Below are 12600 nucleotides of genomic sequence, written 5' to 3'. Positions count from 1 at the left end.
GAAATACCTTGTATATCAGGTCCATAACACTTGAAATATGAGATGCTATTACTGTGGACAGGCACAGAAATACAAGAGGATTTTTTAGAGCTCACCATAATGAAAGAGCAGAGCTTATGCTTTGTTTCTCTAGATGTTTTAATTGTTGTCTACATACCATTACTGCCTGAATCTGTTAGTCGTTTTCCCTATGGGCAGGAAGAGATGTGGAAAAAGTCAGTACTGACAAGTTACTTAATGTATTGTGTGAAGAAGACAACAGTAATATGTGATAGATTTTATTTCTTTAAATACAAGTTCCTCCCTTACTCTTGTGTGCATTGGTTGAGCCTAGTATTTTCAGTGTCTGTTGTAGAGATGGTTTCTTAGGAGGTTTGAATGTGGAGTGTAACCTGGTTTTATTTATCACTGACAGCACAGTGTCCATTTTATGGGGGGTATGGCAAAAGTAAGTGTGAAAGAAGTTGTAGTAGGACTATTACATTTGGAGCAGGTGGAATGTGGCCCTAGAGACCTGTAATTCCACACAGCTTCTGCCAGTGTGCACTCCGATTCTGTCACATTTCATAAGCTAAGATTTGGATGAGACCTCTTCTGGGAATATATGAGTGATAAAGGAAGTAATATCAGTAACTCAGTAGGAAATGCTGCTTCCATTAGCTTGTTACTGACCCAGGTATCTGTGTGTGAGGCCACACAATGATAGCAAATGTGCTTATGTGTTTTCTGATGATATGTTAGGCTGTAGGGCTGATCTCTTGTGATCTTAGGTGGCTATAATACTTTCCCTAAGAGTAGAGATTTCAAATATCAGCTTTGACCTTTGCTGAAAAATAACTGTTTCCAGCCTCCTATCCTTCAAAAGCAACAGAAAAGAGAAATCTTTTGTCCTGTCTTTTTACTGATGACTGTTTGGGGGGAGCTGAAATTGGTGAGAACTTGCATATCAGATAACGAAGCAGGGTGGTGACTGAAGTGTTGAATTTTTACTTCATCACCTGAGGCAAGATCGATGTAGACTGGATAAGTGTGTGTGTATATGTGTGTGTGTGTGTATATATATACACTTGTCTATATGCATGGCCTATATACTTGCCCTGGTTTTATACCCCATTTTAGGCATTAACTTTGGCTGCTACTAGAAGTAGGATACCCAGTATACAAGGGCATGTAGAATATACTACTTAAATAAATTAATAAAATACAATTACAGCCTGCCCTGTCTAGGTGGTAGAAGAGGTTTGATATGCTATCCTTTGATATCAGGCCTCTGTTCAAACAGTTTATACGATAATAGCTTTCTGTCCAAGATATTTTAACGTACAGTTATGTTAAAAAGGGTTTAAAAATGTTGTTGCACTTTCAGGTTAAATAAGAAACATCTCATTTTCCTTTTTCTAGACAATTTCTAGTTATAAAGGAAATAATAAACAGTAGCTCTCCAGTGAGATAGAGGTAGCACAAAACTTTTTTTTTTTTTTTTTTTTTTTTGGTCACAGATCATCATCTTACAAATAGTTTTCTAGTACAATTCCAAACTGAATAATGGGAAATTTAGGATAGCACTCTATTTAAATAGAATGTAGTCTTTTTTTCCTCTTCTTTTTAGGTTATGTCATGTGATATTTTTGCTGTTGCTAATTAAATAGGTTGTCTTTGCAATTCCAGCTATTAGTGCACTTCTGTGAGCAGAGAATGGTCCTAGTTCATAATTTGATTGTAAGTTTTTTTAATTTTTTTGTTAAATGCATTGGGATCTCTCATGGTGAAAGGTGCTGCGATATTAACATACGATCCCAATGGTTAAAGTTTGTCTTGTGAATGTAAGGATTTGAGATATGACAGTGCACTATGCTCATACATCCAAAACTAAAAAATAGGAGTATTTTTGCACAAAGTACTATCGATTAGGAGAACTCTCCAACATTACTTATTTTTAATTTTCTGCAAGGTGGGTAGGATTATCTATATTTTAAAATATATTTGCCACAAGCATGCTAGGCCAACTGACATATCACAGAAAAAAGAAGCAGTGTCAGAGCTTTGGGATGAAGTGTTCTAGCTGTCATACCTGTTGATGATTGGAGTTGGTTTTGGGTGTTACTTCTTCTGTATGCAAGTTTGCAACATTCTCACTAGGATGAGTTTTCTTCTTTTTCTTGTTTTCTTTTTTTTTCTTTTTAATTTTGTCTGGCAAGATGTGTGGGTGGGCATAATGGGCTTCAGTCGTGAATAATGTAACTTGGTGAGGAAAAGAGAGTAAGTGGTGACGCTTGAGTTGAGACTTAATGGTAGGCAAATGAAAATATTCCCTAAGTCAGGTGTGTTAGTTTTTTAAGGCAACGATAAGTACCTTGCAATTACACAGGACTGTTTGTTAGGCTACTGAAAAGCCAAATGTGTCATGTTCTTTGCCCTCTTCCTGCTTTTTTCTTACGCTGCTCACATGCTGCTGCCCTCAGGGGACTTCCAGCCAGGAAGATTGACCAGGAGTGGTGTCTCATGCAGTTCAGTTGTAGACTGCAACTGCGTTAATTACAGTGACCCTGCTTTATGGAGACTTTGGTCATGACTTCTGTTGCTGCTGCTCTAGTTTTGCAGAAGGTTTGTAGATTCTAAGAAATTTTGATTGAGACAGACTCACAGCATGGTTAGTACTTACACCCAGAGTGACCATTTCTAATAGTTATGTGTTTTCCTCTTACCTGCTGTTTTAGGAGATTAGGAATCTTTCTTATCAGTGAGTATGCTCCTTTTGCTTACTCTATGAGCCTGGTCTTCTGTTGTGAAGTCTCTCCTGTGATAGCCTGTGTGTGCCAAATTATTGGCCTCTACCTCTGTCGCAGTAATTACTTCAGAGAAAGAGTTGTGCACAAGACATCACACAACATTGAACTAAAGCTGATGAGATGCAGTCACAACAGTGCTAAAGCTGCCCTAGGCAGGTCTATAAAGAGGGCTTTGTTCTGTGGGGAAATTCTGTAGACTGATGAGTTGGATAGTTTAAAGCATTTAGTGAGCCCCATTGTTACTGCAGGTCATTGAAACAGAATGCAAATACCCAGCTCTTCAGGAAGGAATTCCTAATGAACCTTCCGCTGTTTCACATCCAGAAATGCCTGCCTGTAGTATTTTGTGGGACTGTCATAGGGCACATTGATGTTACTTGTGGCTAATTCCATCCTATTTCTTTAGGAGATGATGAACAAAGTGATTGGTTTTATGAAGGAGAATGTGTTCCAGGATTCACCGTCCCCAACCTGCTTCCCAAGTGGGGAGCTGATCACCGATCTGAAGTGGAGCGGATTGACCCAGGCCTCAACAAGCTCTCAGATTCCACATTCCTTTTGCCCTCGAGGCCAGCTCAGAGAGGTGAGGTCCATGAGGAATTCCATGTGTTTAAGAACTTTTGATGTGATGGCAAGAGTAGGTTCTGTTCCTAGGTGCTGCAATTTAAACTGATATTAGTGATCTGGGTTTTTTTGATGATCCAATTAAAAATAGCTGGACTACTGTTAGCTGAAATACTCATACCAACTGCCAATCTTGAGTCTTTTTTCTTTTAAATAGAGATTTTATTTGATTTCTGAATAAGTTGGCATATCTGCCTTTTGCAGATTGAGAAACAAGAAAGAGAGGATCTGGTCTGACCACTGAACTAGCTGTTTTTCCTGGTGTTTTGTCAGGAAGAATCTTCTGTATTTGTTGTTCAGTTTTTCTGCGTTTGGTTTTCAGGATTTCATGCTCGCCTGAATCGCCTTCCAGGAGCTGCTGCCCGTTGTCTTCGAAAAGGTCGGAGGAGGCTTGTTGGCAAGGTATTTCCTCTTGCAGGATAATAATTTTATATTTCCAGTGCTGAATTAGTCCTGAAGTACTATCCTAAGATATCATGTGAATTGTTTTCTGCAGAAGGGGGCCTGGCACATTTTCTGTTTTGTGTATTGTTTGTTTTGTTTAACTGCTTTGCCTGTTAGAAATTGATTGAGTGACTAAGTGGATTTTAAGACAAGTTTGGAGTGGCAAAGACAGTTGATCAGTGCTAAAAGCAGTATGGAAGGAGGTCTGAAGATGAATGACAGGGAACATAAATACCAAGAATATTTAGACAGAATGTAGGGGAAGGTGATGCTCGCATGAGATTTGTGCATGCTCATAATCTGAGACTACAAGGGCAGAGAGGTGACTCAAAGGTGAAGGAAGACCAAATTTTAGATAGGGAAGCAGACTCATGTGAATGGCAGCAAAGAAAGGTGGTTTCAGCAGCTGCATTTTTAGTGGGGGAACAGAAGAATAAAAGGGTATATGCAGGAATACAAAGTTACCTAGGGCCATTGACTAGGTTTATTATTTGTAGGGCAAACAACAAAGAAAACATTAGTCCTGTTTCTAAAGGTATAAGCAATACTTTCCAGATGCCTGTCTAAATGAGGGAGAGATCCACCTGGGTGGGTCTGGATCTTAGAGTCTTGAGTAATGCTGGCTGTTGTAAAAGATGTTTCTGAGAAGGAAGGTGTTGTCTGTGTTTGGCTTTACTTTTATTGGGTTGTGCTCTGTGCTTTTGAAAAGATTGGCATGAATTCTGAGCTGACTGGCTTTAGAGAGTCTACTAGCAATGTGTGTTAAAGGGGTCTAGAGGAGTGCGACTTCTTCCTTCTGCTCAGTCACACTTGAAAGATCCTTGTTTGCCCCTTCTTTCTTCTATTTACCTTGCTTAGTTGTAACCATTGTTTAAAATATGAATCCTGAGCTGGCAAGAGACTGGCTTTGGGTAGGGTTCCTCAGGCCACCTGCAAGTGGCTGGGCCTGTCGGCAGCACCTCTAATGATCCAAATGAGAAGGATAATATTTACTTGTTTAATTCATCTTCATCACCTTAAAGGGATCTTTGTCATTTGCAGTGGAGGTCACTGCTCCCCCTTCCCCATCTCTCTCTGAATTGTAATCATAAATAATGAGTTTCATTCAGAGCTCCCCGCCAGCGAGCTGCTAATTACCAAAAGTATGGCTTGTAATTTACACAGTAATAAACTGTAAATTTAAACATTACGGCACTTTAAGTTAATAATTTTCCTGCTGTAACAAATGGCCCATCTTTCATCCCTGCTACCACAGCTCCCCCCAAACTTTGAGAGTGTTTTGCCTTTGTACCTGGCACAAACTGTGAAGCATCTTACCTGGGAAAGCCTTTTACCCTTATCTTCAGACCCTTCCTGCAAAGTGTATTTCTTTCCTGGAGGTAGTTGCTATGCAGATAGGAGCAGCTGGTGCTTCAGGCTGTGTGTGTACATGTATGCCAGCATCAAGCACATTCACAGGGCAAAGTCTCACAGGGAGAAACGTGCTTCCAGAGCAAGTCCTTTCTCTAGGATCTACCTTTTCTTTAACTGCTAGAGGTCCTGCTGCTGAATTGCTGCTTTCAGAAAGGGCAAAAGCTTCATGCACACTCCTTGTTTCATTCACCTGTGCTTGGTGAATCCCCATGGTTAGTGGGACAGTGTGATATCATGTCTCTCAGCCTGTTTCTAGTCCAGTTCACCCCAGCAACCTGGAAATAAGCACTCCTCAGCCATTTCCCCTGTTCTTAACTACATCCATGTGGTGCGTGCTTTGTACCGGTCCAGTCCTTGGTGTGCCTCTGTGCAAGCAAATATCATCACTAAAATAATAAAAAACAAGCCCCACAATTAAAACTGAAATATTTTCTGCTATTCTAATTAGTTAAATTGGCTCAGCTGAGGTTCTAAAAGGAGAAGGTGAATATGTTTGACTGAGAGTGGGCTGGGAAGGAAAGCACGTGGCCCAGGGGAGTAAGATCTGTTCTTATTGGCAGCAGCCAACTATTATGTCTGCTCACTGTGTGAGATTCTGCAACCTTTTACCTGTCTTTGTGTTTCAGGAGACCTCCATGAGCAATCTGGGCACCGAGAGGCTAGGTCATATTGTTAGTGATCCGCGCCAGAAAGAGTAAGGCCCTTAACAGCTGTTGTGTAGAACTTTGGGAGGGAGGGAAGAAATACAGGGTTCTTTTCCCTCCTGAGACTGAAGGGAATGAAGAGCTGGGTGATAACTAAGCATGCAGTGACCTGTGGAATGGGAGACAGTCCTCTACTGATGGCTTCTCCATTTTCTTATTTGCATTTGCTGACTTCACTTTTGTTTATATGTGTGTGGACAATGCTCAAATGCCCTTTTGGTTACAGTTATCTTTTTCTTTTCCCCTCCCTCATAATGTGCCATTGCAATAACTGCAGATCTTCTGCACAGTGTGAGAAGACTGAGCCTTATATGTTAGTTATTTCAAAAGCTTCTGTGTGGAGTCACGCTATGGGCGCGTACCCAGACTGCAGAAATGATGCTGACAAGGCAGCTGCAAAATTGCATTCCCTTTCTTCAGTATTCTGTCTCCTTCCCCAATTAGTGTATTTAAGTTGTAGTCAGCACCAGAAATAGTCGTGGTGCATATCCTTTGGCATCCCTCTAATGCTGTTCTTGTTGGGCCATGGATAGATAGGTAGGGGTGACACCTCTAGACTGTAGTGCCGTGGGTCCAACCATCACCAGCTGTTGGTATCGTTTTCTTCCTTGGATCTGAAATTTGTTGTTTTTAATATGAGTCCTGCTGATGTTTAATCTTTCTCCTTCTCCCTCCACCTTTGTTCTTCCCTTCCCCTTCTCTTCTTACCCCCAACCGTTCTTCCCCCTCACCCCGTCATGTTCTCTTCCTTGGCATTGCTTCTGCCTGTCCTTCCGACTCTGCCTCCTCCCAGTTTTTGGTTACCATCCATGGGGAAGAGAGATCGCAACCAGGTAAGCTGACTCGGCTCTACCTTTTTTATTTTCTTGGTTTCCTTCTCTTTAGAAAGAACAAAGTGCCGGCTTCTGATTTCCCACACACTGTGTCCTGTGCACATGAGGTAAGGCGGCCCTGTCCCTTCTCATTTTGCTAAACTGATCTCTTCTGGGCTTTGAACACAACCTGTGTCTCCGGCATGATGTTGTCTATTAAAACTGAATAGCTCAGGAACTCCTTTTTTTTTTTTATCTCATTGTTTCAGGTTAGTGAAGGCTTTCCTGTCTGACAGTAAGTGGGAGGGAAAATGGCTCTTGGCAGGTAGAACTTTGGCCTCTCAAAATTCCATAAGAATTGCAACATTTTTCTCTTTTTAAATGCTTTGTTTTGTCTTGTTTAGCTCAGGCTTCTACCTGATAGTCTTGTCAAGAGAGAAGGGAAAAAAAGGGTGAAGTGATTGTAGTTAAATAGCAGCTGTAACAGGAAAATATAAGAGATGATAAGCAAGAGAAATAGGCATTCTTTTAACTGAAACTCTTGTATATGCACTTTTATATTCTTCATTAAGTCTTTCATAGCTTCACTGTTGGGAGTTTTTCAGAGTTCAGTTTTTTACTTAAGATATCGGGCTCTTAAGATACTTAAGAGCTTGGGTTCTTGATAGCAAAAAGCAAAAAGGATCTTCCATTTGAACAGTTGTGTTGTAACGGTGTTCCTAGCCACACACACTCCCTTCTCTTCCTTTGTGAGCTGGTTTTTGGTTGGTGAGCAGTAGGACTGAAATGTTTTACCCTTCAGGTGACTAAAAATACATATATGGTAAGAAATAATTTTCAGACCTTTGTGCAATTGTGTAATTTCCATTAATAAGAACATTTCACATACCACTTTTATATTGCTGAAAATAAGAATGATAAGTACATAAGCTTTAAAATGACCAAAATAAATTACTTTTGTTTTTCTTAAATGAACTTGAATCAACTACAGAAGGTTATTGGTGACTCTCCCCTGCTGGGCAGCTGCAGTGTTACTTCACTGACAGCAGACTAACAGCCTAACTTAAGGAGGAGCTCCCTGATAGCAGCAGCTTTGTGGTGCTTAGTGCCTCTTCTTTCTCAGAGAGATTGAAGGCAAAGGCCTAGTACTGAGTTCTGGAGTTGCAGAGAGGTTTTATGACGAGTCCTGCTACAGCTGTGGATTATTAATTTGTCCTTATTTAAAAATGCATCAATAATCCTAGCAATACAAGAAAAATGTTCTGGAGATTGGTATACCACTTTGCAAAGCAGATGGAAATTAATTTCCTGCATGTGGTGTAAATTATAAATAAAGAGGAGATGCTGAATGGAAGTGTAATGAAGGTACCCCAGAGAAACTACCAGTCTAAACTTTCTATTTGCATATTCAGCAAAACTTGCTTCACATATTGGTTGACTAGTTTATTCCATTTCTGTCCTGACCTTTAAAAAAATCTTGAGTTCATCTTCTACAAAAAGCTGTCTTGCACAGGTTTGATACCTTCAGGATTTGTCTAGTGTATGCCTAGGAAAGGATCTAAGATTAGCCTGACCATGCAATGTTTGAGAAATTTGTTTTAAGCAGTTTGCAAAGAAAGCTTGTGAGGTGAGTTGTGAGTGGGAGGAGCAGCTCACTTGCTGCAGAATGAATTGGGAGCTCATTGTGAACTGAGCTTTGGGCTGAGTGGGCCTGAGTCTTCTAGAGGTCTGTTTCAAGTGATACATATGACCATTGGGAATATTGGAACTGCTCTCTGGGGGGTTCTGTGCTTGCACCATTCATAACAGTCACTTTTCTGTCTACAATGTGAAGGTAGACAAGAGGCTTCCCAAAAGGGAGGCAGACTTTTTGCTCATGGCATGCAGCAGTACAGCTCTTGCAGTGTACTTTTAGTCAACCAGCATTTTTAATAATGTGAGTTGAAAGAGGATCGTGCTTATAAGGCTGCCTGTTGTGAGAAGATGGTTATGAGATTTACTGTTGCACCCCGTGCTAGCCTTTTGTCTGAAGTGAGAGTTAGTTCTCACCTAGTCTCACCCCTTGATCTGTCTGATCACCCCTTATACTGTACGAGCAACTGTAGGGAATAGATCTGAGCAGCTGTATCTGGAGACTATTTCTTTTAATGCTTTGCTTAAATAAAATCTCTTGACTTTCCAGTTCAATCCATTATCTCCTCTGTACTCTCTGGATGTGCTTGCTGATGCTTCCCACCGAAGATGCTCACCAGCACGCTGCACTGCCAGGTAACTCCCTTGCTCTGCTCTGTTGGGGTTGTCTCGCTTCCCTCCTGTGGTTTGGTTTTCTTCAGTAGCATTTTGAACAATACTCTTTGGACCTGGAAGTTAAAGCACTTTTCTGTAGGAACCCTGCGTTCAGACTTAGCATAAAACATACCGATGCAGATTATTTGAGAATCTCAATACACTAAGTGCTTAGAGTGTATGAAACAGTGTATGACAGACAAGCAGAACACACTGTGCTTTTAGAAATAAATGTGATCTGTTCTGGATTGTGCAGTGAGTCACTACAAGTCTGTTGTATAGGTACAAATGAGCATAGTATTGTTGCCCGCTATTAAAATTGGAACAAGATGAGAGGGAAAGTGCTGACAAGCTTGTGTGGGTGACGTGCTGAGGCATTTTGATATCCCGAGTGCCTAAAACAGACCCTCTGAATGGATTCAAAACTCACCTGAGGTGACCTCTGATGGCTTGATCTTAATGGCTATTGCTAGAACTGAAATTTAGATCTGGTCTGGTCAAACGTTGAGGTATATTTGAGTCTGCATAGTTGGGGTTAATATGCTATTCAGGTACCTTCTGCTGAGTAATCCTAAATTAAATTCAAATGTTGGCCTTGGAGGTGACTCCTTGTGCTTCAGGTGACTATCTGAAGGTAAGGTGTCCTTGAGCTCTTTCCCCATGCAAAGAGACAGAGCCTTGCTTGGGACACAGTTCTGCTTATATCCTTGTACAGAGGACCAAATCTGAAAGAAACGTCTGGCCTTCTAGCTTCATGGTTTTCTTCCCCTTGTTAATTAGCAAATAGAGCATGAAAAATGTACTGAGGTTGTATGTGTCTGAACGAAAGCTTGGCATCCACCCAACAATGCATCTCCTCCCACTGGCTTCTGCAGGGAGTTTTCTGATGTCGCACCATGACCTCATGCTGCTGTAGCCAGCATGTTAAAGCTGGAAAGAAGGAGGGAGGAAGAAATCAGTTCTTAAACATTCAACTGGATGAGAATAAAGAGAGTTCAGAAGATTGTGCATCAGCAAATTGGTTCCTTTCTGTACTTTAGCCCTAGTCTGGGGATGTTTTGTGCCCATGAAGCAAGAAGATTGATTGGTCTCTTCATTACAGCTAGGATAACCTTCCTTGTGCCTCCAGTGTTTTACTTAATGCTCTACAAAAGTTTATCTTCTGGAAAGGAGAGCTAGACAAATGCTGCTCACAAACTCAAACAGGGCAAAGTCTCTACCTTTGTGATGATCAGTGAAGGCCCTTTTCAAAGCCACTAGTTATGGCAAGGGATTTCTAAACCTGGAGAGATTATGTTTGCTTGGTTTTGCTGAAGATATAGTCAAGTTAACCAATGAATATATGCTTGATTCCTTCCTCTAATAAACAGGTGACTAGTGTCCTGGTGAACATAATCCTTGGTGAATTGTTACTGCATGTTGGCAGAGAAGTTGTCCCATCCCAGAGGTGGATTTATTTTTAAGTGCCTGTAGTCTGAGGAAGTAGTTCCTATTTTAATGTGAAATGTGCTTAAGCAACTGTATAGGAGAAAGAAATATGGAAAGAATTGAATGTGTTTTGTGGCAAGGATTGAGTTCTTCAGTGCAAAGTGCTGCTGTATGTAAAGATGCTGCCAAGGGCACAGAGGAAAATTTTTCCTTCACAGAAATGTTTTCTTGACAATAGTTGTTCTTCTGGTTCTTCAAGAGCTAAGCCTATTAGTAGTCCATTTTCTTACAGGAGGTTCAGGTGATCTCTGTAAGCACTGTTCAGCCATTGCCCCAGTTAAGATCTTCCTCTCTTGCCATGGATGGAGTCAATGCCAGTATTTTGTGCTTTAGTAAGCTCCTAACAGCTTGCACCTTATCTTTGAGAAACTCTACTCAGAAATTTGTCAGAATTTGTTGTTTGTGTGTGCGTGTGGGGAACTGATTCCCTGAGATTGATATGAAATGTATTAGAGAAGAAACTGTCTTGATGTTGTAGACATCCAGTTTCTTCAACCTGATGCCCACCATGCCATGCAAAATTACCTCTCTGTTTAGCTTCTACTGTCACAAGTGCATCCAATGGAGTAGAGTTACCAGGTGGGTTCTTTCCTCTCTAGTGGAAATGTTTTCTTCATCTCAGTGATGGATTTTGTTGCAGTTCATCTGGAACACTGGTAACCTGGTGCTTCCTTTAGGCAAAGCTGAAGGCCAGAATACTGAGCACAGTTGGGAATGTTCAAGAAAGGCTTTTCAGTGTCAAGAAGGAGGTTCTATGTGGATGGTTCCTTGGGAAGTTGTATTTGAAAGGCTGTATAAATTGTACGCTACCAAGATTACCTTTCTTGCTTTATGTCTGTGATGAGATTTCACTCAAAGTGTATGAACAGCACTGGGAATTTCACACCCGTCATTAGAAGCAGTTTTGTGTGTGTGGTGACTGTTATCATTAGTGGTATAATTTTATTTTGTGAAGCGAAGAGAGAGTTTCCTGCTTTCTTGCAGTCCTCCCAAGGGATGGCTGGTGTATTAATTTGCTGTATTGCCTCCTGGCTGTTCCCAGGCTGTTTTTCCTCTTCATCATGGAATTTTTAATGGCCCTGCTGCCTCTCGGGAGGCATGCAAGGAAGAGTACCTCGGGGATCTCTTCCTTTTTTCACATGCCTATAATTACTCTCCTTTAAGAGCATAAAGCGTTTGCTAATCATGTCTTGTCTGTTAAGGTTTTGGCTTGACGATGCAGGCTTTTAAAAGCAAGCAAGTAGAGAATTGCATGGACAGCCCAAGTGATCCTTCCCCTCTTTCCCCTCTGCCCATTTGCCTTTCTGGGAGAAAGGAGAGATCTGAACAGAATTTTCTTCTTGAGCTCCTACTTAAGAGGACTGTGTACAGGCCCAAGTGGAATGTCTTATTAGGTTTTTGGTTATTCAATGGCTCTATCAGTGGGAAGATGTTATATATTGTAGATTGGTGGAATGTTATTCCCTTGAGGCAGAGTAAGAGTTTCAGAAGAGCCTAGAGCCAATGTTCCCTTCAATTTGAATTTGAATAGCAGGTAGAATAAGAGAAGAAAGTAGAAGATAAATTACCCCTAATGCTATTTATTATTTGCCTAGCCTTGAAAATAGGGTTATGGGTGAAAAACTCAATTAAATGTTCCCAGTGGAGGTCACAGGAAAAGTGGACCTCAGATGGCAAGTAAATGTTGAAGGTGGAGATTTGAAGAATTATGTTAGAGAAACCTCTGAACAGTACAGATGAATCAGAGAAAATCACTTTGCATACTCTCAGTTAGTAGTAATCGTCAACCTAGAGTTTAATTTGGTTTAGAAGCAAGTCTCTCATCTTGCCTGGAACACAGGATAAAGATCTAAAGAGGTGAGTACTTGATCGTCTCCTAGTAAATTGCCAGCTGCCCCGTACCCTGGATTTGGTGATGCTGTTAGAGTGGAAAGACTTGAATGTCTCTAATTCTAGTTCCAGATCTGGAAATACGCTCATCAAAGTAAATCTTATTGATAGAATCATAGCATGGTTTTGGTTGGAAGGGACCTTAAAGAT

The 12600-nt window shown here is 40.9% G+C and overlaps 1 protein-coding gene across 2 annotated transcripts in view; it reads left to right on the top strand.

The window, feature by feature from the left end:
* The window catches only part of GPATCH2L (G-patch domain containing 2 like), a 15931-nt gene extending 6873 nt beyond the window's left edge, over positions 1-9058 (top strand). The window contains exons 3-7 of one of the 2 annotated variants that reach the window (XM_029084823.1): positions 3196-3372; positions 3736-3815; positions 5897-5964; positions 6860-6914; positions 8969-9058. In XM_029084823.1, coding sequence (XP_028940656.1) covers positions 3196-3372; positions 3736-3815; positions 5897-5964; positions 6860-6914; positions 8969-9058 — 470 coding nt within the window. Of the gene's footprint in view, positions 1-3195; positions 3373-3735; positions 3816-5896; positions 5965-6767; positions 6808-6859; positions 6915-8968 lie in introns of both variants that reach the window. The other variant, XM_010167344.1, reaches the window with a different exon arrangement.
* The last annotated feature ends 3542 nt before the right edge of the window (positions 9059-12600 follow it).

This window comes from Antrostomus carolinensis, unplaced genomic scaffold, assembly GCF_000700745.2.
Source record: "Antrostomus carolinensis isolate BGI_N321 unplaced genomic scaffold, ASM70074v2 scaffold32754, whole genome shotgun sequence".
Lineage (NCBI taxonomy): Eukaryota > Metazoa > Chordata > Aves > Caprimulgiformes > Caprimulgidae > Antrostomus > Antrostomus carolinensis.
This window is presented reverse-complemented; position numbering and strand designations above follow the sequence as displayed.